We start from the raw sequence: 25,713 nt of genomic DNA, 5'->3' as shown, positions 1-25,713 counted from the left end.
GCGTCAAGCAGTGTGTTCTGGAAGGCACCTCCAAATGGTCGGCCAATATCACCATCAATGGTACCTACAGTCACTGTAAAATAAGTTTAAAACTGATATTTATTTTGTTTTCGTTTGATTTGGATCAACAAAAAGTCTCTAATCAGATTTTTTTGATGTTGCATAAAGAGTTTTTAGGTTACAGTGGAGTAATAGCTTTTTGACCTGAGAGAAGAGAGCTCGAAAATTGTCTTATATACAAAACCCAGATCTCCACAATTCACTCAGGCTGCCATGGAAGGTGCCACTAAATATGTGGTCCCTATGGGGTTCACCCAGGACCTTCTACATGGTAGAGCAGATGCATACTGCAGGTCGGTTTTGTAGTGTAGCGGTTAGCACTCCTGCCTCGGAGAGCAGAGACTCCTGGGCTCAATTCTCAGAGGAATCACATGCTGCTGCTAACACAACAATTTTCCAAATATGGGATCAATATAATACGTTTGTTTTAGTTGTGATATTGATACCAATCCCTAATGACAAACAAAAAACTTGGCAGCTGTTGGATTCGAACCCACGCCCCCAAAAGAGACTGGAGCCTTAATCCAGTGCCTTAGACCACTCAGCTACACTACCTCTAATTATAAATACCCTATATACACATCCTAATCTGTACATACACATGATATTGTATTTATGTGTACATACAGTGAGGTAGAATCTTTAATGGACCATGGGAGTTCCCCCTAGCAGTGTGGGCCTATATCTAAATATAAACGTCTATAGAGGTTGTTTGTGTTTTTATTTTATTTTGGTGACTTTTGATCTTTACTAGAAGTTTACTAAATGTGTCCTGCTTATCTTAGATAGCCCTGCTACTACGGATACATATGCTTACCCATTTGCGAACAGTGTTGCGACCTGTATCAACATGATGCCCTATATTGGTGTGACAGTGTGTGTCACACCAATATCTCACTGTGAAGTCCATACAGCTACCTCACCGTTTCTTTTTTTGTCCCTGTTATATTAAGGCCATTCAGGTGTGCTCCTGACCCATGGATATGTACGGTCAAGGAATTATTTAGGTTGCTTAGCAACTCAGAATTGAACATACCAAAACTGAACCTGACAAAGACTTATTTATTCAAGATACTGTCATCAACGCTTGATCCTTACTTTCATTTTAGAATTGGTGCTAACTTAGTGTCAGTCGGTTACATAGTGTAGCAGTTAGCGCGGCTACCTCAGAAGTAGAGAGCAGAGGGTTCTGGGTGTGATTCCCAGAGGAAACACATGCTTTGCGCTTGCTGGGGGGCAGCCTGTTAACAGCATATCTGCTGCTAACAAAATAATTTCACAAATATGGTATCAGTATAGTACCAAATTATTTATTTTATTTTTATTTATACATGTGTCAGAACAAAAAATCGATCACAAATAGGAAATTCTCAACACCTAATGTAACTAATAAAACAGCTCATCTGGCTCTAATTTTATTAGCCAAGTAAAAAGTTCATATTTAGAACAAAATTGCTGTGGCAATGACAGGTGGGTCCTCTGGACAAGTTGAGTCTACTTAGTCAGCGTGTCCTCATGCACTGACAAACTTCACTCTTTAATCTTCAGGCTTCACTAGCCAGAAATCATCAACCACTGCTGTTACCAAAGCAACCAGACACATCACGCTATGTAGTGGCAGCGTCGTTGCCATAGCAGCCATCACACCTTGTCTCCTCAATCACAAAAAATGTGCTTTATTAAATCAAAGATCCAGGCGTTTGTTGAAATTCATTCATGGTCAGCTGCTTATTGAAATTATTACTGCTGATCATTGTCATTCACACGAGTACGACGAATTGTCGGGGACATTTTGATGTGAAATGAAATGCTTTTCCTAAAGGTGACAGTGTAAAAGTAACTGAAAAGCCTTCAGTTTGTAACATTTCAGGTGAAGTCGTCTTCCTTTATACAGAGTAGAGTAGTAATCATCGAGTGAAGCCAAATCCAGGCCGCCGAACTGTCCAATCCAATAATGTTAGATAAAAATGCGATTATTATTGTATTTATTTGAATTTTATCAGGTCATATTTTTTAATTTTCCAGAGCTGCTGTTGACACACATTGCGTATGTGTGTTATTATAGTGCACAAATACCTAGTTAAGTCATTGCAAAGTAAACATTTTTCCCTCCCAATGCCTCACTTTTCTTTTCCACTCTAAAAAATATTACATAGTACACGTTACACAATAAGGAAATATTTGAAAAATTAAAGAAAATAGGGATTTTAAAAATATTGCATTGTAAAAATATATAAATAATATAAAAAAAACAACTAATATCCTATATGTATTACATCATGTATTTCCAGTGGCTGTTCTCCATCACTTGTGCTGTCTGTGTTTGTCATCCTCAAATGTCACTGTCCATTAGCTCCCTGCAGGTTTCAGATAATGTGCACTGAACACATGTTCACATCAGCTGCAATGAAGACTATGTTTCTATATATAGTAAGACTCATCAGTATCTGGTGCTAGGCCTCTTTTTCACTAACACCTGCATTTAGGTTTGTGTGAGTGGCAAGAATGCAGCTGATCTTGAGTTAAACCTACAGATTGTTGATCCTTCTGCATCTGTCACTTTGCTTCTTTCTGTAACTTCCTTTTTTTTAAGGACTTAGATTTATTATGATGTTTATGATTTGTTTCTCTATTTTTTACGGTTGCAGGAGATGGTTCCCATCTTTTGGCCTTCTGCATTTTTTTTTTCATAGCAATTCTCACTGCCACCAAACTTCAAAAAGTTTGGTGTTTTTCTATAGTTAGGCTTGTGTGAACTAATATGATTTACTCCTAACACTTTCACCTGCCTCTTATTTAAAAACATTTTGTCATGCGTCTGCTCACATAAATTTACACTAAAATTTTAACTCAATGTTAGTAGCATAACTAAACTCACCGCAACATTTTTAAAAGTACTCAATACAGGGATTTTTGCCAGTATTACACCAATGCTGTTACGGCAGTCTGTCCTTATTTATAGCCCCTACATCAGGCTGAATAAATAATTTATTTTCTAAGAATTGTAATACTGTCTATTTTAGCTCTCTCCAACCTATCATCTGACCTGTTGTTGTGCGGAGTAGTAAATCCCCTCGACAGATCAGATTTTTTTTTTTTGTTGATGAGAAATGTAGTTGGTCAACATCTGTGAGTCACGAGGGTTGCTGTGATGCTTTGCTTTGCAAGTGTGTGGGTGATACCTTGTATTGGTGTGTGTGAGTGAATGACAAAGAGAAAACATGATGGGTGGAAGTAGGTGTTTGTTTTTCTTATGTAATTTTAAGTCATCCCCTTCTCTTTATGTGTGTGTCTGTCTGTGTGTTTCTCCCATGTTAGTTGTCAGTGCACAGGGTCTTCAGGCCAAAGACAGGACAGGAACCAGTGACCCATATGTCACCATCCAAGTCGGGAAAACCAAGAAACGGACCAAGACCATCTACGGAAATCTCAACCCAGTCTGGGAGGAAAAATTTGCCTTGTAAGCTTACAGTATTCCCTCTTTAAAATTCAAATTAACTTGACACATGAAACAATTGAGACAAAATACCATTCCATCTGTGCCTACTTATGTTTCACATTCCACTCTATCATTCCTCACCTTTTCGACTGTCACAACAGCGAGTGCCACAACTCTTCAGATCGTATCAAGCTGCGAGTTTGGGACGAGGACGATGACATCAAGTCCCGAGTGAAGCAGCGGTTAAAGAGAGAATCTGATGACTTTTTGGGTCAAAGTATCATCGAGGTCCGAACACTGAGCGGAGAGATGGATGTCTGGTATATCCTCGGTGAGTTTGTGTGTAGAGAGCTTCCTTACCATCACAGTTTCAGTGGTAACAATTAGGGATGGCTCGAAACGACCTTTTCATGTCAGATACCAATATTGCAACTCGGAGTATCCGTCAAAACCAAAATACATCTGATACCTTCTTTACTGTTGCGCAAAGTTGAGTTGACCATTTGGGCTTTGGTATCCTATCAGAATGGCTTTTTCTTTGTACAATCCTGAAAGTTTTGACCAATGTTGGACTGATACCAATCTTGAGTATCCATCTTTAGGATTAAATATTGTCTGTGTTGGTTTGTTTTTTCTGCTTGCAGAGAAGAGGACGGACAAGTCGGTGGTGTCTGGTGCTATCCGTCTTCAGATTAGCGTGGAAATTGAGGGAGAGGAAAAAGTGGCACCGTACCACATACAGTACACCTGTCTTCACGAGGTAATGTAAACTTTAAATGCAAAACTTTAGATCAGGCATGGATGGCAACTAATGCCCCTGGGCCGGATTGCGGCCCATTCGAAGTTTTTTTTCCGGCCCACCAAACTTTTCCAAATTATATTGCCTTTTCCCTTTAAAACCCATGTTTCTCCAATAGATGGCGTAGAAAATGATTAAAGCATTTTAGCATTTTAGCCTTTATGCATGACGTTTACATGTCATGTATCTTAGTTCACACGAACACTCCATCTATCCACTCCTGACCTGCCCTCCCCATTCTATTTTTGAAAAAAGCAGACACCAGTCCTAAATGGATGCAGACAAAAGCAATAGTGCTGTTAACTCGAGCTGCGGCGCTGTCTTTGCTGCTCACCCAACGTCTTCATTCCAATAATTAACACCGCACCAAGTTGCTGGCTCAACACACCACAGATTTGCCAGGGCCCAGATTCCAACCAGCAATTCTAATACTTTAACCACTCAGCCCCCTGCTGCCCCTTTGGGAGTTTCAGGCCCATAAACTTTATAACCCCTCCGTCCTCCACCTCCATTAGTGATTAAATCTTGGCCTACGCCCAGTTAGCCTTTCCGTACTGAAGCCTCTGTTGGTTCTTCTTGTTGGTTCAATTTCACTCCTTTATTCTGAGACTCTCACACTTCTGGTTTAAATACTGGCTGACATTTTTAATCTCCTCTTTTTTTTCTTTTCTAGAATATGTTTCACTTCTCCACGGACTTAGAAGGAGGCGGTTTGGTGAAGCTTCCGCCGGCTCAGGGAGAAGATGCCTGGAAAGTTTACTTTGACGAGGTGCAGCAGGAAATCGTGGATGAGTTTGCCATGCGCTATGGCATCGAGTCTATTTACCAGGCCATGACGTGAGTGCCGTCACCCGTTCTTGTGTTGAGACCAAGTCTGTCTTTTGATACAGAATTCTGTTGATTGAAAAGGCTGCTTCCACAGCAGCCAGTGGTGCACATGTGACTAAATCAAATCAGGAAGTATTTCACATTAGTGATGCTCTTTATATATGTGTGTGTGTGTGTGTGTGTGTGTGTGTGTGTGTACTTTGAATTGATGGGATATGATCAGAGTTGCCATGAACTATAAACAGCATGTACATGAGTTTATCTCGGCTAATGAGGAAAGATGACGCGTCACTTCTAAGATTTTCCAGTACTGATTGAGTCACTGTTAGCAGGTGAAGGAAAAATCTAATTTAGCTTCTACAAATACACACACACACACACACTATGTTTCTAGAATACATAATAGTTTAATTTTTATTTAAAGCAACAAAAACTCGGCGCGTTTGTTTGGTTAGTTAGAGGAAGATAAACACAGTCACATGTTCGTAATCACCTCACGGCCCCTGATCATAACAGGAAGCACTGAGAAAATTAAAGTTGTATGCGCAAATGTTCCTCGACTATGTCCCAGCGGAACAGAGAATATGAGCCAATCAATAATGAAATGAACCGGTACCGGCCAAATGAAAATGCACCCACTGTAACGGCTTCTTCCACTCTTCACTGAGAGCTTCTTGAACTTCACTTACATTTGACTTCACTACAATAAATTGTTGGCACGGCTCATGTCTTCATGGAGCCCGTCAGTACATCTAGTATTTTATCCCTGGTATACATAAGTTGCGTTCATTATTTCCCTAATTCACACTGTTATAAAATGTAGTTTAAAAAAACTTTTATCACAACGAAAAAAATGGGTTTCCTTCCATTCAAACTTACTGCTACCCTGCGTCTCCTGCCGCACTGGATTGTGGGATTGCATGGAGTGGGGGATTACATTACTGTCAATAACATAATGCAATATCGGGATAATGTTAAAATAACATTTCACAAAAAATATTTGACTGACGTTTTTTACCAACACGAGGCTCAGTTGCCATCACAGACGCATACGGGTCACATTTGTGATGCAAACATCTTCCTACCCTAACAGCCTGTCACACAGGGGCACTAATCCAAACACACACACACACATAAATGCATAATTTTATATCAATTTTTTTTTGTTCCCCATTTTTTTTGCTCAGATGTTTCTATTTTTTTCCCCCCAAATCTTTAACAATCCTCTTCCTTTCCGTTCTTCCTCAGCCATTTCTCCTGCCTGTCCTCTAAGTACATGCTGTCAGGGGTGCCAGCAGTGATGAGCACTCTGCTGGCCAACATCAATGCCTTCTACGCCCACCCCACCACCTCCACAAACGTCACTGCTCCAGCCAGATTTGCAGCATCCAACTTTGGGGTAAGGGTTCCACTTAGATCATACAGGTGTGAGCATGGCTGCCTTTGACACCATTAAAGCGTATGATGACACATCTCAAGTGTTTTTTTTAGATTTTTAGATGAAACAAGCTTTAACAAACTTAAGTATCGGACTGACTTCGTGACACATAAGAAGGTCATCTCATCCAATCCCATGTCATTTAATTTCATCCAATATCATTAAATCTCATCTCATCTGTCATATAAACCTCATACAAAAAGCCTAGGAGCTCAAATTGAGGGAGAATTCACACAAACATGTCTACATCTATGTCACTTCTCCAAACCCCGGATCACTTCTGACTAATGTCTGTGGCTTCTGGGATATTTGAGATGTAGTTTAAGGTATCGTTCTTGCCTCAGGCACTTAGCAGATTCAGATATGATTCTGAACAGCTTGGAAGATTTAAGATGTGGTGCAGATATTGCTAACGTTTGTCTGTGAGGGCACCTTGGCTTCTTTATGAAGTACAACAGTAGGATTATTGGAGAGTCTAAATTGTTTGAAGGTGCGGCTGTGTAATGTAGACTCTAATACGACCATGACGTTCACGGGAAAGGTTTAATAGATGGTAGATGGAAGAATGGATGGATAGTTGGAAGGTTGAATAGATAGATGGATGGACGGATGGAGACATTGCGTGTTTCAGTTGTCCTTCTATGTCATGCGGCTCGGACAGTCCTTAACAACTGAAGCTCAATCATGTGAAATATAATTCATTAATCAGATTCTGTTAAGTTTCAATTCATGTAATCAATCAGATTCCAAAAGATCAAGAAAATGTCTTCGAATAAAACCAAATGATCCTCAAATGAATACACAGTTTTCAATGCTTCACACATTACAACCTATGAGAGGTTACACTGACAGATAAATCTAAAGGCATTTGGGTGAAAGAATCCAATATCAGCTTCAATTAAAAAATTATTTACAACTTCAAACCATTGGCAGTGGGATGGAGCCAATCAACTCTATGTCCAATGTCAAATAAGTTATTGACACCAGGCCAAAAACAGAAGAAATCATTAAATCCAAGGCGGACCCTGTGACCTTGTGACCTCTGAGCCACCTACCGTGTAATCCCAATGGGCTTTCAGTCCTTTGAATAGAAGACCATAGTAAATGATGGTCAAATAGTCATAATAAATGGTTATAGGTCAATGATTATAATTAATCTATTATAAAATATATTAGCTTTCTGTCATCATCATTATAAACAAATTAAGACATTATTATTATTATATATTATGTTCCATAGTGCAGCGGTTATCAAGCCTGCTTTATACATCTGCCTTGCACACAGGAAATCCTGGGTTTGAGCCCTAAAGGAACCACATAGTCAATGGCACCTCCTGTGACAGCCTGCGTGGGTGGGTAAACATTATAATATATTTTTTCTTCATAATTTTCATTACAGCAGCTGCAAAAATGAAGTCTTGCCTAGAGTAATGAGGCAGATGTGAAGGTGAAGATGGTGCACCTGAGGTAGTGGTGTTGTATCAGTCCAAAGATGTTGGTATATAAAGGAGGCATGAGAAATAGGGTGCTAGGGTGTTGAGTGGGTGGAGATGAGTGTCAGGGGTGATGTGTAACAGAAGGAAAGGTGAGAGAGTGAGCTCTGGGTTGGCAGAGCTGAAGACATGACCAGAAAACCAGGATTATGAAATGAAATGATATATTAACCAGACGAACAGAATCAGATTAAACATTTAAAGACAAAGACTATGGAGACCCTGTTGTGATGTGCTATGGACAAAGGGTGTCTGGGATGGAGCTGTCAGATGATGTTAACGATGTAGTTAACGATGTCATGGAAACAATTGGTGCAGACGGGATGAAGTGAGATGGAAGCAAATGATTCACACCTGTGTTAACACCTAAAAAATCAAATATTTTGTGTTAGAATTTCCATCTTTCTGTCATTCAGTAGTGGCAGCAATTCAAGTATTTAAAGGACAAATCATCTTGACTTTTTTTATTTGTCTAACTATATATTTTCTGCCTAATTATTATTTTGTACATTTTTATATAAACAGTTCAGTCTATCTACCTACCTACCGATCTACCTACCTTCCATCCATCCCTCCATCTATCTGTCTATCTACCCATTTCTCTCTCTGGCTAAGTTGCACAATTTGAACCATTTGAAGCTGCACTTTCTTTCCTTTTGTCAAAGACACGGTCACAATGAGGTGTTCATGCTCTGTTCAGTTCTACAACCTCTCATTTTATACATAAGAGTTTTTTTTCAACCCTTTCAGTTCATTTTCCCCCCTGTTTTATTGCGACAGTATGTACCTGTGCAGGGAGTCATACAGTGAGACACCTCACCCCTCTATCCTGCTTCTCCATGCAAAAGCTGTTGCAGCAGATTAATGTCACCCTGCTGTAGACCTGCTGTAATTGTAGGGGGAAAAAAATTAACCCTGTCTCCAACCTCACAGACTGGTACATACACATGATATATAAGAACATGTTTCATAGGCAATATCTGTATCTCCTCAAAACTGAATTAATAAAAAGAGTTTCTTTTTATATTCACTTGATTATCAATAGTTTCTCTTTGAATTCAACTCAAAATGTCTTCCTCTTTTCTACCGTACGTTCTCCAGTGTCGCTCCCATCGAATTAAACTAAGCTTTTAACTAAGAGTTAAGGTACAATAACAGTGGATTTTTTATAATTACTTAACAGCTGCAAGGTAATTTCACAATAAAATATTTAAAGAGGTGATTTTGACACCTGTACAGTCAGGAACCTTATGTTGCAGATTTAAATCGAGTTCCATCTTTAGAACATTTTTCTTCCTGAATGAATTACTTTTAAATTCTGTGCTTATGAAACAGTGCGATCTGATAAGTCAGAACACAATATGATATGGTGCAATACTTTCAGTTCATTTTTAAGTTCACTTTTAAGTTCGTTTTATACTTGCTTGGACACTGGTAAAATATACAGGTAAAATACAGAAACATCACACAGCAGCTGAGAAAATACTGTGGAACACTACTGAGAGCAGTACGAGGTCAATGAGCATCATGTTGTTTTACTGTTAAGTGCATAAGTGTCAAACTCAAGGCCCTGAGGCCAAATGCGACCCACCAAGCCTTTTTTTTTTCTTCTTACCTAAGTAATTAAACATTTTAATCAGTCAAATAATAATTAATTGCAAAAACGTGTATCAGTCTGTTATGGAGTAGTTACCTTTATACCAGTGGTCCCTGACCTTTTTTGTTCCAAGGACTGGTCAGCCAGTACCACCTGTTACTACATTGAAGGATCATTCCATTTTCAAAATAAATAATCTTTTAGACTCTGTTCTGTTTGTATCAAAGTCTGAATGATCTGTTATTTTAAAATATTGCCAGATTATCTTTAAATAAAAAAAGTAAATGGATATGAGTATATTTTCTTTGAATGAAGTAAATTAATAAAAATTAAGTTAATTTTTTCAGTGTCTCACTGAGGCCCAGTACCAAATAACCTATGGACTGGTACTGTACACTAGTACCCTAATCGCTACAGTCTTCCATTTACAACAGGCCCTTCAAGGGGAACTGTACTACTGATGTGGCCCCTGGTGAAAATGAGTTTGACAGCAGCAGGATGTACCTGAATACTTTGGTTTGTCTTGGATTTTAGACACTTTGTTGACAGTGCTAGTTGTTAAATAGAAATATAATCAGATACAGTTGGGTCAAGTTCACATGGAAATATCTTCCATGGTCCAGGAAGCTGCAACACGTTGTCTTCTGTGACTTCTTTGCTGTTTTCTTTTTTCTAATGTTTCTGCCACCGTTAAAGAACAGACGCCGACTCGAATCACATGATTTGTGGTTTCTCTGCATGTGCTGAACAAACACAGTTATATCCAATGAAACATTTGACTCAAACAAATCTTTTTTATTGTTGTAAACTTTGCTTGAATGTAGTTTTTGTTGGTTTGAGTGAAATTATTATTTGTTTCTCAATTCAATTAATCTTCTCCATTTTGATGCCAGTGTCGTGACTGCACTAAATCACGACACCTTCTTCCTACAGTGTGTTTTTTTGTTTTGGCAACAGGTGTTGCAGAACAAAAAAAAATCAGCTTTTTTTAATTATTTGACTCATCATTTCACACTGTTCTTTGTAAAAGTATGGAGACCATTATAAGAAAGTCAGAGTTAATGCTGATAGTAGTTGGCAGTTAAACATAGTGTGGCTCCAACTGTGGCTCCTCCTCTCCATGTGTCTGGTGTATTTGAGTTTGATTTGTCTTATTTCATGACTTTGGAGATCAGATGTGAAAATGTTTTTTTTTTTAACTAAATCTATTATTTGATCTCTTTACTTTAATATTGTTGTTGTGTCAGACCATTTGGTGTCATTTGAACGTGTTGCCAATCCTGTCTGTTTATATCAGGGGTGTCAAACTCATTTTGGTTCAAGGGATGAAGTATTTGACAAAACATCACTAACATGAAGTGTTAGTGATGTTAGTGATGTGCATTTTGTCACTTTCCACATTTATCAAGCGGGCCATATCGAACCCTGATGCGGGTCGGCTTTCGCCTGTATGTTTGACACCACTGGTTTCTATCACACAAGAATCTTTGTGGATCTTTCATAAGTGGAAAAAAAAGTCAAGCCTTTAATTTTCAGACACCGGCAGGTCACATGACTCAGAAGACGGACTCTTTCTTCACAGTATTCCTTGCATTGCTTTTGTTTCTTACTGCAGTGATTCCAGACCACTGTGCCGTGGCACACTAGTGTGGCGCGAAAGATCATTACGTGTAGAAAATTATCCACTTTCACTTAATTGGGCTGAAAACTATTAATTATTTATTGCATATCATTTTTCTTTGCTCGTCAAAGCATGAAAAAGCAGAACAAATAAATATTCTCCTGCTTGGTGGCAGCAGATGGCTATGAAAACTTAAAAAAAGATAATCAGAGCTGTTGAAGAAGATCTTTGTGAGTCTCTTTCTTCAATTCCTGCCAGTATATCAGCATTGTCTTCAACTAAACAGGCCAAGATTTTAGTCAATTATGAGGTTGTATAAACTACAAAATTATATTTTGTTACATGTACTTTCCTGATAATATATATGTGCTGTGCCTCAAAAGAGGTTGGGAAACACTGTCTTACTATATGCAGTTTGATAACAAAAAGAAACAGCTTTAATATTTTTTTCTATTTTTTGACTACCTCTCAGGATTGAAAAAGTTGACAATTTCTTTTGTCTCTTTTTTTTTTACAGAGAGATCGTTTTGTGAAGCTCCTGGATCAGCTGCACAACTCCCTGCGTATCGACCTTTCCATGTACAGAGTGAGTTTCTCTTCGCAGTGACATAACACTTTTTCTGTATGACAAAAATAACAAAAGTAAAAAAAAAAACAAAACAAAAAAACAACATTGTCACCCTCTGCTGCTACTATTTTGTTTCCTGCAACATTCTGTCTGTGTAAATTACTGCCATCTGCACCTGTGTGCCCCTTACCCTCCAGAGGTGTGCAGGTTTGATGCTGCTTTTCATGTTCATAAAATTTGCAAAATCCTACCTTTTTTTTTTACATAAGAAACTATTTTTTATTGTACATGATTATTATTTTATTATTATAGTTGATGAATCATATCATTACTAATCATAATATTTTACACCAAATTATATGTATATATACACATACAGTATATATGGAATTAAAACCTGCTTTAATTCTGATTCTGATCTCAGCTGATTAAACTTTTCTCAGCAGTTTTCTGGTCGCCTCACAGTAACGGGGCTCCATCTTTTGCATTCATTACGGCTGTTTTCCTGTAATAACTAAATACATAAATTTAAAGATAAGTAAATCAGAAACCTGCTAGATGCTAATACTAATAAAACAATAAAAAAAGACTAACGTCTGTTGCCGTGAGAAGAAAAGCAGAGAAAAATTACGTAACAGCTCAGACGTTATGTATGCAAGTACTACAAGGTGGTAAAGTAACTACACACCAAAAAACATAAATAAGCATTGATGCATTAATGGACTACATTATTTCCTGCAGCTCTTACCTCAAATATCCTGTAATAGAAAATAATTTGCTGCTGCCTTAGATGTTAAGTCACTGTTTTCTCATGTCCATGTGTGTGTGTGTTTGTGTGTGTGTATCTACAGAATAACTTCCCAGTCACCAGCAAGGCTCGGCTTCAGGACCTGAAGTCATCAGTGGATCTCCTCACTAGCATCAGCTTTTTCAGAATGAAGGTAAAAACATCTTAGAATTTAATATGAGATCACCCTGAAAATAATTAACGTTTTTTCTTCAGCCTTGACTTTTACATAGTCAAATTACATAGTACAATGTATATCATAAGAGTCTTGAGTGGTGTTGCTTATTATTTGGTAAAATAAAATAAAAAACCTTTATGCTAGCCATTTGTTTTTTATTTTTTTATTTTCTCAAACTGACAAAATGATTTAAAGGAAACTTCCAGTTCTTAAATGAATTAATTTTCTGACGGGAACACACGCTTCTAAAAAAATACTTATAATAATCTGTACAATTAATATCTGAAAAGATAATTTAGTGTGGCACTTTGGCCCAGAGGCAATGTCTCAAATCCTAGTTAGGGAAGTTGGTACCTTCCACTGGACTCACCACCTGCAGGAAGGTTCAGGGGGGTTGGTACAGTGCAAAGTGATTTGGGTGGTGGTTATGGAGACTGCTTCCCCTGTGACCTGGTAATGGATAAGTGGAAGAAAATGGATGGATAGAAGATAATTTTGCTATTTTTGTAAATATTATCTTTTAATTTTCCTCAGAATATTGTAATTTACCTTTAATCATGGTGTAATTTCAATGACTCACTGGTGCCTTTGTCTTTGTCCAGGTCCTGGAGCTGTCGAGTCCTCCCAGGGCTGCGAATGTGGTGCGTGACTGTGTTAAGGCCTGTCTGAATTCCACCTACGAGTACATCTTCAACAACTGTCAAGAACTCTTCAACCATCAGTTCCAGCCCGCAGTCCAACCAGTGAGTTCAGTTTGTCACATCATGGGAATTTGACCCCAGGTCTTTCCCAGCATATGTTAGACTTGCAGTGTAAAAAAGGAAGGTTAACATCAGGCATGGACAACCTAAGATCCAGGGGGGCGGATACGGCCCGTTCAACTCATTAATCCGGCCCCCCAAATTTTTCCAAATTATATAATTTATTTATATTTTCATTATACTTATGCATTTCCCCTGCTATACCACGTTTTCCCAATAGATGGCGCTGAAAATGATAAAAGTATTTGAACATTTTAGCCTTTATACATGACTTTTACTCCCCCCCCCCCCGTTCAATTTTAGGACAATTGTGGCCCGTGAGTCAAAAAGTTTGCCCACGTCTGGTTTACATAATTTCACCTTGACCTTTAAAAAATGTTATGTTGTTATTTTGAGTTTATGACAAAAAATTATACAGTCCTAAATTATAACTGTAAAAAAAACCTTGCACACTCTTTATAAAAAAAGCAAAAAAAAAAAGAGAATTCCCCAAATTAGATTTCCCCAAAATGATGCAACCTGCCATTACCACATTCATACGTGGATGCCATTATAGCAAAGGTATTTTTAGTTTTGCATTCAGGCTGTAGTCAGCTTTAATAAGTAGAGGCAGTGTCATCGCCGTCATTTAGCGGGGAATCCTGAACTGTCATTAACTCCATGCTGAGTCTGTGACCTGCAGTATGTGCTACACTACACATTCACAAATGAAGGTAAAGTTTCTTTGCATATCATTCCTGAATATTCAGTTGCCTCGCCGTTCTTATTTCTTCCGCAGCCTGAGCTGGAAAAGACTGAGAAGAAGAAAAAGAAGAAGAAGGAAAAGGCAGAAGCAGACAAAGGAGAAGACAATGAGGAGGAGGGGGAGGATGAAGAGGAAGTGGATGAAGAAGATGAGGGAGAGGAGAAGAAAGAGGAGAGCCAGTCGGAGGAGCAAGGACCAAGTATTAAGAATCTGGACTTTTGGCCAAAGCTCATCACCCTCATTGTCTCCATCATTGAAGAGGACAAGAACTTGTACACACCCATCATTAACCAGTCAGTACTGAGATAAACTCTGTGGCTTGTTTGGTAGAATGTAATGTGCTGTGACTTTGTGTCATAGTGTAGTTTGAAACCAGACAAATGAATAATGTGACTGGGAAGTCACTTAGTGCTTCACTCAGTATAACACAAACACTCAGGGACAAAAATAGATTTTCATGTTAAAACTGTGAAAATTATTCATATACAATCTGCATTAAGACTGGATCTAGGAACTAGTCACTAAAACGAATTATTCTACACCATGATTCTAAATAATTATAAAAAAAAAACAACTGGGCTGGTTCATATTATTAGAGAGGATTTTCCTGGTTGAAATGACATCATTCTGCATTCTCTCTGAAAAAGTGTGCTGAACTACTGGAATCACAATGTACTAGTACGAGCAAGCTAACTCAGTGTTTTCCAACCCTTTTTTGGGCCACGGCACATACATATCATCAGGGCAAAACCCACGGCACACCACCGAACAAATATCTCACAAAAAGTATATATAATGAAATATAATAATATTCTAGTTTGAATTTACTAAAATATGTTTAGTTGAAGACAACGCTAATATACTGGCAGGAATTGAAGAAAGACACAAAGATCTTCTTCAACAGCTCTGATAACCGTTTCTTAGTTTTAATAACCATCTGCTGTCACCTAGTGGAAGAGGATTTCATTCCTGGATAATTTTCTGCTAGTGTGCCACAGCACAGTGGTTGGGAATCACTGGTCTAACTGTTAGCCTACTAATACAGTTGTAAAGTTAGGTCCCAGTATGTGCGGAACTGTTGGAGGTAAATAGACTTTAACTTCACACAAGAGAACCTATATGGATTTATTTAAATGAGAAATGTAGGGTCCAAAAAAAGGTCCTCATTTACCATTAACTTTCAAACTTTTTCAATATGTTTCATCTGTAATTTGACGATGCCTCTCCCTTCAGGTTTCCTCAAGAACTCAACACTGGCAAAGTCAGTGCTGAAGTCATGTGGACGCTCTTTGCCCCGGACATGAAATATGCCCTGGAGGGTAAGGACTTTGTGTGCAGCGTATGTGTGGAATGTATGTGTGAAATGTATGTGTGTATCTGTGTTTTTGTTTCTCTCTCGCTACATTCACGTTATTTTTTTCTTCACTTCATCCACTCTCCACCAGTTCTGGATAGAATCGATCACCAGCGCTGGAAGAATGGTGAGGCAGACTGTAGGTCATAGGAATGAGTCAGAGGAGTCAGCATGGAGGCAGCTGCTGCTGCTGCTGCTGCTTTTCTGCTTGTTCACAGAATAGTGATAAAAACTCAGAGCTGCACTGTGATGTTGTCTGAAACCAAAGATGGAGAAATTATATTTTAAAAGGCGGTGTTTATCCTGTTTTTCTTTGTCTGAGAACTAAAGTACAATTGAATGCAACGAATGCCAAATAAAAACAAGCTGGTGCTTTTAGGTTGTTGCAGAAAAGAAATGTACGTTCTTCCAATGTATTACGGATCCCAGTGAGTCCGGGCAATAAGGAGGCAGAAATGCACTCCTATGACAGTTTGACATTTGAGAGAAACAATGTAAAAACTCAGTTTAATACTGATTTTAAAAAGGGCTCAGTCTGGTTTGTTAATGTTAATCAAAATTAACAATTTGAACGTTCACTTTCAAACATGCAAATGTTAGTTTAAAAGCACAAGCATTCCTGATTCTCATTGACTTTTAAGAAGTATGCAGAAATACGCAGAAAAATGAATTATATATAATACATATAACCTTGAATTTTTAACGTATAAAACCTGGAAATAACTTTTTTTTCTTCTGAAAAATAGGTCATAGTTCAACAGTAATGCACAGCTTTAACTCTTTTTATTGTCTTTTTATTTTTTGGTTTTATTAATTCTTTTTACCATTTAAAGTCATTCCAACCTATTTTCTTTGACTTTTGACTGTCTGTTTTGTTTGTTTGTTTGTTACTTCAGCTCCTATCACATTTCATATCCGCAAAATTGATTTCTTTGCTGGTAAGACTTTGTGTGTGTGTGTGTGTCTGTTTAGTTGAACTCAATGTTGATATACTCACTGGAATTGAAGAAAGGCCTACAAAGATTTTCTTCAACGGCGTTGTCTCCTTTTTGTAGCTTTTAATTCTAGTATTTCCACTCCTGTAAACCTGGCTATAGATTCTATAAAGTCTGACTTGTGTTTTGGGGGTTTTGCTTTGGCCACAGTTGTGAGAGTGCGTGTCATTTTGTCATTTTCACAGAACATGAAAAACACAAGCTCTGCAGAACTGCCGACTACATGAACCTGCACTTCAAGGTCAAGTGGCTTTACAACGAGTATGTGAAGGACCTGCCTGCATTCACTGACACTGTGCCTGAGTACCCATCGTAAGTACTGAGTACACGTACAAATACCTACTCCTGTGTAACCATATTAGCGATAACACTGATGGCATTGATTTAAAAATGAAAAAAAATATAAAAACAGATAATCGGATAATTTAACAGAAATGCCGTGAAAATTAAAAGCTTGTTCCTTCTACATCAGACTTTACGTTTAGAGAATTGTATGCTCATGATTTTGTTTGTGTCTTGTTATAGTTGGTTCCTCCCATTTGTTCTGGCCTGGCTGGCTGAGAACGAGGAGTTGTCCATGGAGTTTATGCACGGGGCATTGGAGAGAGACAAGAGAGAAGGGGTGAGAAATTCCAAAGTCCAAAATTCCCTTGGGGTTAAACAGTATGGGTTTCTTCCTTTTAGGTTTTTGGGTTTTGGTTTGTCATATTTTGCTTCCTGTGCGTCCCGGTGTTTCTAGGCCAGTGTTTTCCAAACTTTTCTGAGCCACTGGTACATATACTGTATATCATCAGGAAAAACCCGACAGTACACCACCAAACCAAAATCTCACAAAAAGTATACTGTATGTAATGAAATATAATAATCTTCTAGTTTAAATGTGCTAAAAACGCAATCCTGTTTAGTTCACAGTGCTAATATAATGGCAGGAATTGAAGAAAGACACTCACAAAGATCTAAAACATCTCTGATTATGTTTATTTTTTGTTTTGAGTATTTCATTGTTCTCCCGGTTATTTTTTTGCAATTAATAAATAATAGTTTTTGGACCAATTCATTGAAATTTGATCATTTTCAACGGCACACCTAATGATCTCTCACGGCACACTAGTGTTCCACGGCACAGTAGTTGGGAATCACTGTTCCAGGCAACACATCGCTTGTCACAGGTAGTTTTTGTCACCAGTTTACACTAAACAGCTGCTATCAGTCAGGCAGAAGTGAAGAGTAGAAACTGCCAATGCTTGTGTGTCTTTGCAGGTCTTCTATCAGTCATTCTGCTGTTTTCATATCATAAAGAATATCTCACCTGTGACACATGTCCAAAACTAATGCAGAGTCACATGTTCCTAATCAAATCAAAGGTGCAGTCAAACATCTCATTGAATAATTAAGCTTTAGGGATTATTATTCTCTGATTTAAATGACCTTACTCATAGGAATAATATTTAGCAATTTTCTTCCAGTTTCTAATTTCCACAGGACAATGACTCACCAGTCGGTAGAATTAAATTGAGGCAAACTAGGACATTGTTGTCTTCTGTTTTTGCAGAGCCGAGAGTTATGTTTGTGACCACAGCGAAGACAAATTATCTAGCTACATCCAGTTCCTTAGTTACTGTTGTTGTTTTTTTAAATCAATTGGAGCAAAACTTGTTATGATGCTTCAATATTTATACCAGGTTTCTGTTGAAGTAAAATATACAAGAATTGAAGCTGGTCAACAAATGGATGGATGGATGGATGGATGATAGATAGATAGGTAGACAGACAGACAGATAGAAAGAACTCGTGCAGTACAATCCTCCTTAACTACCACAGACTATCATACTGACCCTCTGGGCACAATTCACATTTACATTTTGGCCATTTAGCTAATGAATTTATAATATCTCTGGCCACATGTGCAACGCCCTGCTGCCGAGCAATAAGTCCTGCATTCACTCACCAGCAATGTCACCAGTGAAGGATAATGTAATGATGGTCAGAGTGCCCCGGAGATTGTGGAGTGATTAAGGCAGTAGCTGGAATACAAATAAGGCAGCGCTATGGTTTGACTCCAGGGTATAAAAGAACTGGGAGCTCTTTGGGACTAACACCAAAAAATACAACAATTTATTTAGCTAACAAAATTATATAATTAGGAAATGTAAATCCACTGATTGTCTGACTTCACTGATGTCTGTGGTTTGCTCTGCCCTGCAGTTCCAGCAAACATCTGAGCACGCCTTGTTCTCTAGCTCAGTGGTGGACATCTTCACTCAGCTCAGCCAGAGTTTCGCGATCATCAAGAAGCTGGACTGTCCCGACCCCACGGTGGTGGGCCAATATAACAGACGATTCGCCAAGGTGAGAAGTGAAGTGAAATCCTCTTCTTCTTCTTTCAGCTCTTCCCTTCAGGGATCTCCACAGCAAGACCATCAGTCTGACTGTCAGGAGAAGTACAGGGTATAGTAATTTTTTTAAGTCACACGCTGAATGGATAAAGATGAGAGTGGGAAGGTAGGAAACAGCTGCATCTAAATAGTTGTAGTAGTAGAATTTAGTAAACTAAATTAAAATATCAAAATGGTTAATTTGTGATGTTATGGACGATCCCAATTGATGGCATGAGTGTTCCTACTAATCCTTAAGTAATTAAGATCTTTAATCTGTTCTAAATTTTAAAAAAAGCTAGCTTTATGCAAATCACGTGTCAAAAACAATTGGCACATTCAATGTAATTAGCATCCCCTTCTTATTGTCTACAGAAAATACATAATTATCTAACACTGTATATTTTCTTGGCCCGAATACCATATAAACTGACTAAGCAGAGTTTAACACGACTATCAGCACTATCGCACTTATTCAGACACCACCGAGATGGAGCGGCGCCAATTTCATTTTATTACACCACTTAATAATTTAACCCTTTTTTCTGGCCAAATTGCCAAGTATTTGCATGTTCCAGCTCTGCGTTATGTTGCAGCATTAGTCAGGACCTAAGGAAGACAGTTGGGAGATATGCAGTATCCTTGGTATAAAGAGTCAGATGACTGGAGATGCTGTCAGCATTGTAGTTTATTGTAGGGTTCCCTGTAATGAGAAGTTGGAAAAGTTGGCTGATTTTATTGGAATGCAAAAGTGAAGGTGTTTCAATTGTTTTCCATTATACTAATTGTAAATATCATTGCTTTTGTTATAAATGGTGGTAGAGGTTCCATTGTTTTGTTTTTTTATCTGCAGACTTTCTGTCAGCTGTTGCAGAAAATACCTGATACTTTTCCTAAAGTTTTTCTTGTTTCAAGTTGCATTTTTTTACTCCATGAGTAATCTAGAGTTCTCTTATAGTTTTAAGTTACCTACCGAATTTATGCACTCCTGTTGCAATGGAGTGGGTTTTTTTTTTTAGAGACCTAAGTATCGTATATATATTCTTTCTTGAAACGTAATTTAAAGCAGTTGCTTTTAGGCAAAGCCATTAAATCTAACAAACATTTCCCTTCAGAAGAGTAGTGTGCTCACACAGAATATTTATTGTGCGTTGGTGTGTATGTATGTGTGTGTTTTTGAGTTTCGGCTCGATCAATCGATACGGTGCTCATTAAATAAAGAATGGCTAATGTAAGCCATCACTCTCAGCTGACAATTTTTCTGTCCCCTGCCCTTCGCTCTCCTTTCATTTCTGTTCGCCATATTCTTTCCATTCTTGTCAATGTGTGTCTCACAGTTCCATTCACACGTAAATATACATATATATCATAAATATATGAACATATATATATATATATATAGTTTAAAAGTCACCACTGGAGAAACAAAGAAGAGACATAGTTGAATTTGAAAAAAAGATCACAGTAAGTAATACACAGAGTCAAAGAGCTAAATGTATTATACATTAGACTAAGAGGGCTGTGTGTGGCTGAGTTGGCAGAATGTGGACAAATATAATATATATATAATATATAATATAAGTAACGTGATGCTATGAGCTAATGGGATTATAAAAGTATTTTCCAAATGACACATGGAATAAATTCACTCTGTAACATATTTTTTTACAGCCTTTATTTTAGCTTTTCTCTTCTACTCAACTCACAGAAACGTCTCAGTGTGTGTAGTTGAATGAGGAGGTTTCCTTAACAGCCTGTTTAGTGTTGGTGTCACTAACAGATTGCTGTAAAACAAGACAGATTGCTTTTGTAATCAACAGCTTTGTTTAACACGTGCTTGTACAGTTTGTGCCACTGTTCCTGCTTTCGTAGTCAGGTTCTTGCCAACCTGACTTCATGTCCAGAATCACATGGACTGAAAAGTTTATTTCAAGCAGTGGTTCTTGATTATTGTCTGTCTCCCCCCGACCCCTTTGGGGACAGAAATGTTTCCATGCCCCCCGTCGACCCACACCCCCACGAATTGCAATACCATTGAGAACCTGATAACATGTATATTTTTATCTGTACAAACCACTGTACGAGTTGCTGCCACCTAGTGACTGGAGGCTTGTTATTGTTCAAGCATTACAGCAGTGGTACAGTTATGTCCAACGTGCCATATTCTATTAAAGAACATTGAATAGGGAGGAAACCAGAGAAGAAACAGAGGGGTGTGATGTATTAGTAACCTGTACCAAAGTCTCCTGTCAGATCCATCCATCCATCTATCCATCTATTCATTAATCCATCCATCTATCCATCCATCCATCCATCCATCTATTCATCCATCCATCTATCTATCATCCATCCATCCATCCATCCATCCATCCATCCATCCATAACTAACAGAGAGTGTTGGAGGGGTGTGATGTATTAGTAACCTATATAAAAGTATCCTGTGTGAACATCCGTCCCACCAGCTCCAGTCCTAATGGACTTTTTCTGATTCATGCCTACCTGATCATTACCGTATTCCAGTCTGACATGTCACAGTTACAGTGAAGGACTGCGGAGTTCTTCTCATTCTAATGGAAACCCAGTGTTATAAATGATAATGCCGAGTGGACACTAATCCACTGAATTGATTCGACTCCTTACCTGTGTGGCGTTGCGAGAAGAGGCTGTAACTGTAGAGTGTAAATCAAAGTGATCTGAAAGATGACCTGTTCCCCATGGTGCTTCCCTGCAGTCGGTGTAAATGGAATTAACAGAGAACTGAGCGCATGCGGTAACCACCGAGACAAATCCATGGATCAATAAATACATAAGACTCAGAGCTTTCTCTAACCAGACAGGATCACTTTGGTACCAACTAATGTTTACTCCCTAAAAAGAACACACACCCAGCTTTTAGGTCATCTATCTATCCATCTATCTATCTATCTATCTATCTATCTATCTATCTATCTGTCTATCTATCTATCTGTCTATCTATCTGTCTATCTATCTATCTATCTATCATCCATCCATCCATTTATTGACCAGCTTCAATTCTTGTATATTATTTTCTTCAACAGAAACCTTGTATAATTATTGAAGCATCATAACAGGTTTTGCACTAGCTCCAGTTGATATAAAAAAACAACAACCAGTAACTAAGGAACTGGATGTTCATTATATTCATAATTATTTATCCATCTATCTATCTATAATTTAAATTTTTTCACCATTTGAATGTTGTTTCAGTCCTGAAAGACAAAATATCAGTGTTCTGAGTCACTACATTCCCAAAAGAATTCAGTTTTTTTCATTCTTATCTTCTTTTCTCAGACAATCACCAAAGTGCTGCTGAAGTATTGTGCCCTGCTGTCCAAAATCTTCCCCTTCTACTGTGAGAAGGAGAAGATAGTAAGTACTGCCGCACTGATATTCTGATTCTGAGTTCCAGACTGATTTGAAAAAAAAAAAAAAAAACATGCAGGCTTTGTCGGCGTGTACCAGCTGTGAAGAGCAGATCAATATTTTAAATTGCCAATTTCTGTTATCCTGGATTTATTTCATCACTGTTTTGTCTCTGTTTTTATCTTACTTGAAATTGTTGATTCCCTTTGTATATTTTGTATTTTTTGTAATAGCTCAACTACTACTGAGGTGCTGGACCAGTACCAGGGTTATTCAGCAAAATAATGTTAATTGTTCGTGAAACTTTTTTTAAAAGTCCACTTCAATGTGAATTAGTAAAATTTTCTTCCATTTTTTTCAATTTGATTTTGCTGATTTGGCCTTTGTCCAACTTTCAGTTATTTGTATATGTTTCTGTCAGTCTCTTCTTGTTTCCTTCAACTTCTTAAACTGTGTTTCCTTCTGGTTCATTCTCTCGCCTTTTTGCCCCTGATCTTGTTTCCTGCAGCCCTGCGTGCTGATGAACAACATCCAGCAGATGAGGGTGCTCCTGGAGAAGATGTTTGAGTTGATGGGAGCAAAACAGGTAGGGAAAAACAGAAGAAAAAAAAAACACCCAGAGAACAACTCTCTGACTACGGTTAAATGGTTTGACGTTGTTTTGAGTTTTCAACTCAGCCAGATATTGCACTTTGAAGTTGCATTTGTATCAGACAGTCTGCTGCAGTGAAAAAGTCTAGAGCAAACAATAAACCCTAAAAGTCCAGTGTATTGTATTTTAATCAGTGTAATGAATTATATATTGGTTGGAAAATGAATTTCCTGAATGGATGATTATATTTGTCTTAATTTTATTACCCCTTTTAAATGTTTGCTTGCAAATGTAACTCAACAGGAACAAAGTGCTGCCTGCAGCAAAATAGGAAAACAAAGAGATGAAAAATAATGACTCATCGTCATTACTCACTGCCAGTAGAAACACATCCCAGTGTTTATGACATTTCAAATATGTATTTTATATGGAAAAAGCAATAAATATACATTTTATTGCATCTCATAGTTTATGTACAAATATTAACAGTACCAAATACGTTTTGTTTGGTGCCAAATAGATTGGTCAGAGTATTTCCTACATTGCTGATGTATTGGGACATTTCATGTACAGCTACTGTTTTGAGAGAAGATGTGCTAATATGAAGTGAGTGGATGTGGGAGTTTATTGTTTATATTCCAGTCGCCACACCTTTGCATTTACCATAAAACTTAAAAATATGGACCACATTTTATACTTAGCCTTAAGCTAGCCACCTGTTGCTAACATCATTTGGATAGCTAAAGAGGCAGGTTTGTGATAAACTAATAAACGACTAAAAGTCACTTCCGTCTGTTTCAGGCTCCCACCCCCCAATTTGGGGGATTTTGTCATCATGCAGTCAATCACTGGCTTATACTGGTGTTTTCTGACCTTGATTTTATACTCAATATTCTATCCGTCTTTTATTCATTATGTTGCTAGGTAAAAACATTAATTCTGAGCAGGTATAAACCAGGGAATCAAGCCGACAGGTCAGCCTGTGTGGGTCCCACCAATTTTTGCATGGAAGAAATGAGGCTTAATCATTTCTTCTTGTTTATAGGACTTTTTTACAGGACTTTGCCGTTGACCTGCTGTATAGCAATAGACTCCTATAAATAGCAGCCTATCTGGGATCCCAGATATGGCCTTGATAACAGCGATGGTGGAGGAGGAGTACTGTAAAGTAGCACAGGCTGCAGTGACAGCAGAGAAGTGAAGTGACAACTTTGAGTTGTAACATTGTTTATATACAATGGTGGAACAAATAAGATTTGAGGCATCAATATGAAAGAATGGAGAATCTGTGGCTTGCCTGAGGCGGGGGTTCTCCTTTTCATTATCCCTGAGTCATTCAGTGACTGCTCAGAGTTGCATCACTGGAAGAAACCTACCTGATATTTCAGAATAAATATGAAAAGTTAAGAAATCTCTTTGAAAATAACCTGGTTGAAGATGAAGAAACTGAGAGTGCGTATTCATGAGCTTGGTGTGTGTTTTTTTTGACAGTTAACTGCTGAGGAGGAGAGGGTATGTCTAGGTTTCTTTTTGTGTCCTCACTCCCCTAATTTCTTTGTCACACTTCTTTAGCAGTAATATTTTTAAAAATGCACCCGTACCCTTTTCAAAGCCTCAGAAACTCCACCTGAACCTGGACCTTGGTGACTGCCAGCCTCACCCTCCACAATGTTCTGTGTGTCTATTTTTAGACCCTTCCCAGTGTACTGATAAGATGTCATAAATAAGAACTGAGTTTCCTTCTTCCTTTTCTCCAAAATTCCCGGCTAGATTTTTTCCTTTTCTCTTGATACAGTGTGTGAGAAAAGTGGGGTATTTTCCCTCCCCCGATGTTCTTTTTTTTTTCTTTTCTAAAAGCTTGAGGAAGAGGAGGAAGCAGATGAGCATGATGAAGAGGTGGGCCAGCTTTAACTGTCACAGTCATTAGTGCTCTTTTTGAATTTAGTGAATAATGGAACCTCAGTAGGACAGATATTTACACTAATGGATAATATCTAATACTTACCAGAAGTAAGGATAAAATAGTGAATGTATGAGAAGAAATTAGTAATAATAACAAGAGTTTATAAAAGTAGCTCTTTTGGCTATTTGTCTTTATCTACAGGCTTTCTAGGTTGATGTTTTGTTAGCATTTAGCTAACCTTAGCCTTGTGAAATTGGCCAAGTTTTGGTGTTCTTTTGGCCAAATTTGCTGTATTTGTAGGTATTTTAAGATTTTTTTATATATATATTTTGTATACTCTAGCTAACTTGCATCTGTTTACCCACTTTTTTACACTAACTCCTTTTTAACTTTTAATGTTTCTTTTTCTGCCCAGTTTTACCTTTTGTTAGCACATGATTTTAATTGCCAAGTTAACATTTAAAACATGTTAAAGAGGAACCTTGTCAATAAAATGACTGGTCCATTCACATAGGTTTAGCTTCATGGTAAAATTTGTGATTTTTGTCCTGTTGACTAATTCATCATCTGTATTGAAATAATTATATAATCACAATCAATTAATGTGATGAAGCCAGCCACTACGGTACACAAAGCCGTGTTTATAGTGCCGGTCCCAAGCCCGGATAAATGGTGAGGGTTGCGTCAGGAAGGGCATCCGGCGTAAAACGTTTAGCTAAATCAAATATGCAGATCAATAAAACGATTTCCATACCGGATCGGTCGAGGCCCGGGTTAACAACGACCGCCAACAGTG

The 25,713-nt window shown here is 38.0% G+C and overlaps 1 protein-coding gene and 1 non-coding gene across 2 annotated transcripts in view; one reads left to right on the top strand and one right to left on the bottom strand.

Annotated features, from left to right (window-relative positions):
• Positions 1-25,713, top strand: part of LOC112486501 (protein unc-13 homolog B-like) — a 66,374-nt gene that overhangs the window by 18,110 nt on the left and 22,551 nt on the right. Inside the window, 16 exon segments of the mRNA XM_025053411.1 lie at positions 1-60; positions 3,379-3,520; positions 3,661-3,830; positions 4,144-4,259; positions 4,972-5,135; positions 6,375-6,525; positions 11,793-11,861; positions 12,695-12,784; positions 13,411-13,551; positions 14,348-14,607; positions 15,548-15,633; positions 16,849-16,975; positions 17,189-17,285; positions 18,869-19,012; positions 22,351-22,428; positions 22,931-23,008. The exon segment at positions 1-60 is cut by the window's left edge and continues 20 nt beyond it. Of these exon segments, the coding sequence (XP_024909179.1) occupies positions 1-60; positions 3,379-3,520; positions 3,661-3,830; positions 4,144-4,259; positions 4,972-5,135; positions 6,375-6,525; positions 11,793-11,861; positions 12,695-12,784; positions 13,411-13,551; positions 14,348-14,607; positions 15,548-15,633; positions 16,849-16,975; positions 17,189-17,285; positions 18,869-19,012; positions 22,351-22,428; positions 22,931-23,008 (1,973 nt within the window).
• On the bottom strand, positions 533-615 carry trnal-aag (transfer RNA leucine (anticodon AAG)). The gene has a single exon. It is a non-coding gene; the product is annotated as a tRNA-Leu (tRNA).

Source organism: Cynoglossus semilaevis, chromosome Z (assembly GCF_000523025.1).
Source record: "Cynoglossus semilaevis isolate Cse_v1.0 chromosome Z, Cse_v1.0, whole genome shotgun sequence".
NCBI lineage: Eukaryota > Metazoa > Chordata > Actinopteri > Pleuronectiformes > Cynoglossidae > Cynoglossus > Cynoglossus semilaevis.
The sequence above is the reverse complement of the archived record's forward strand: the minus strand, read 5'-3'. Positions and strand labels throughout refer to the sequence as shown.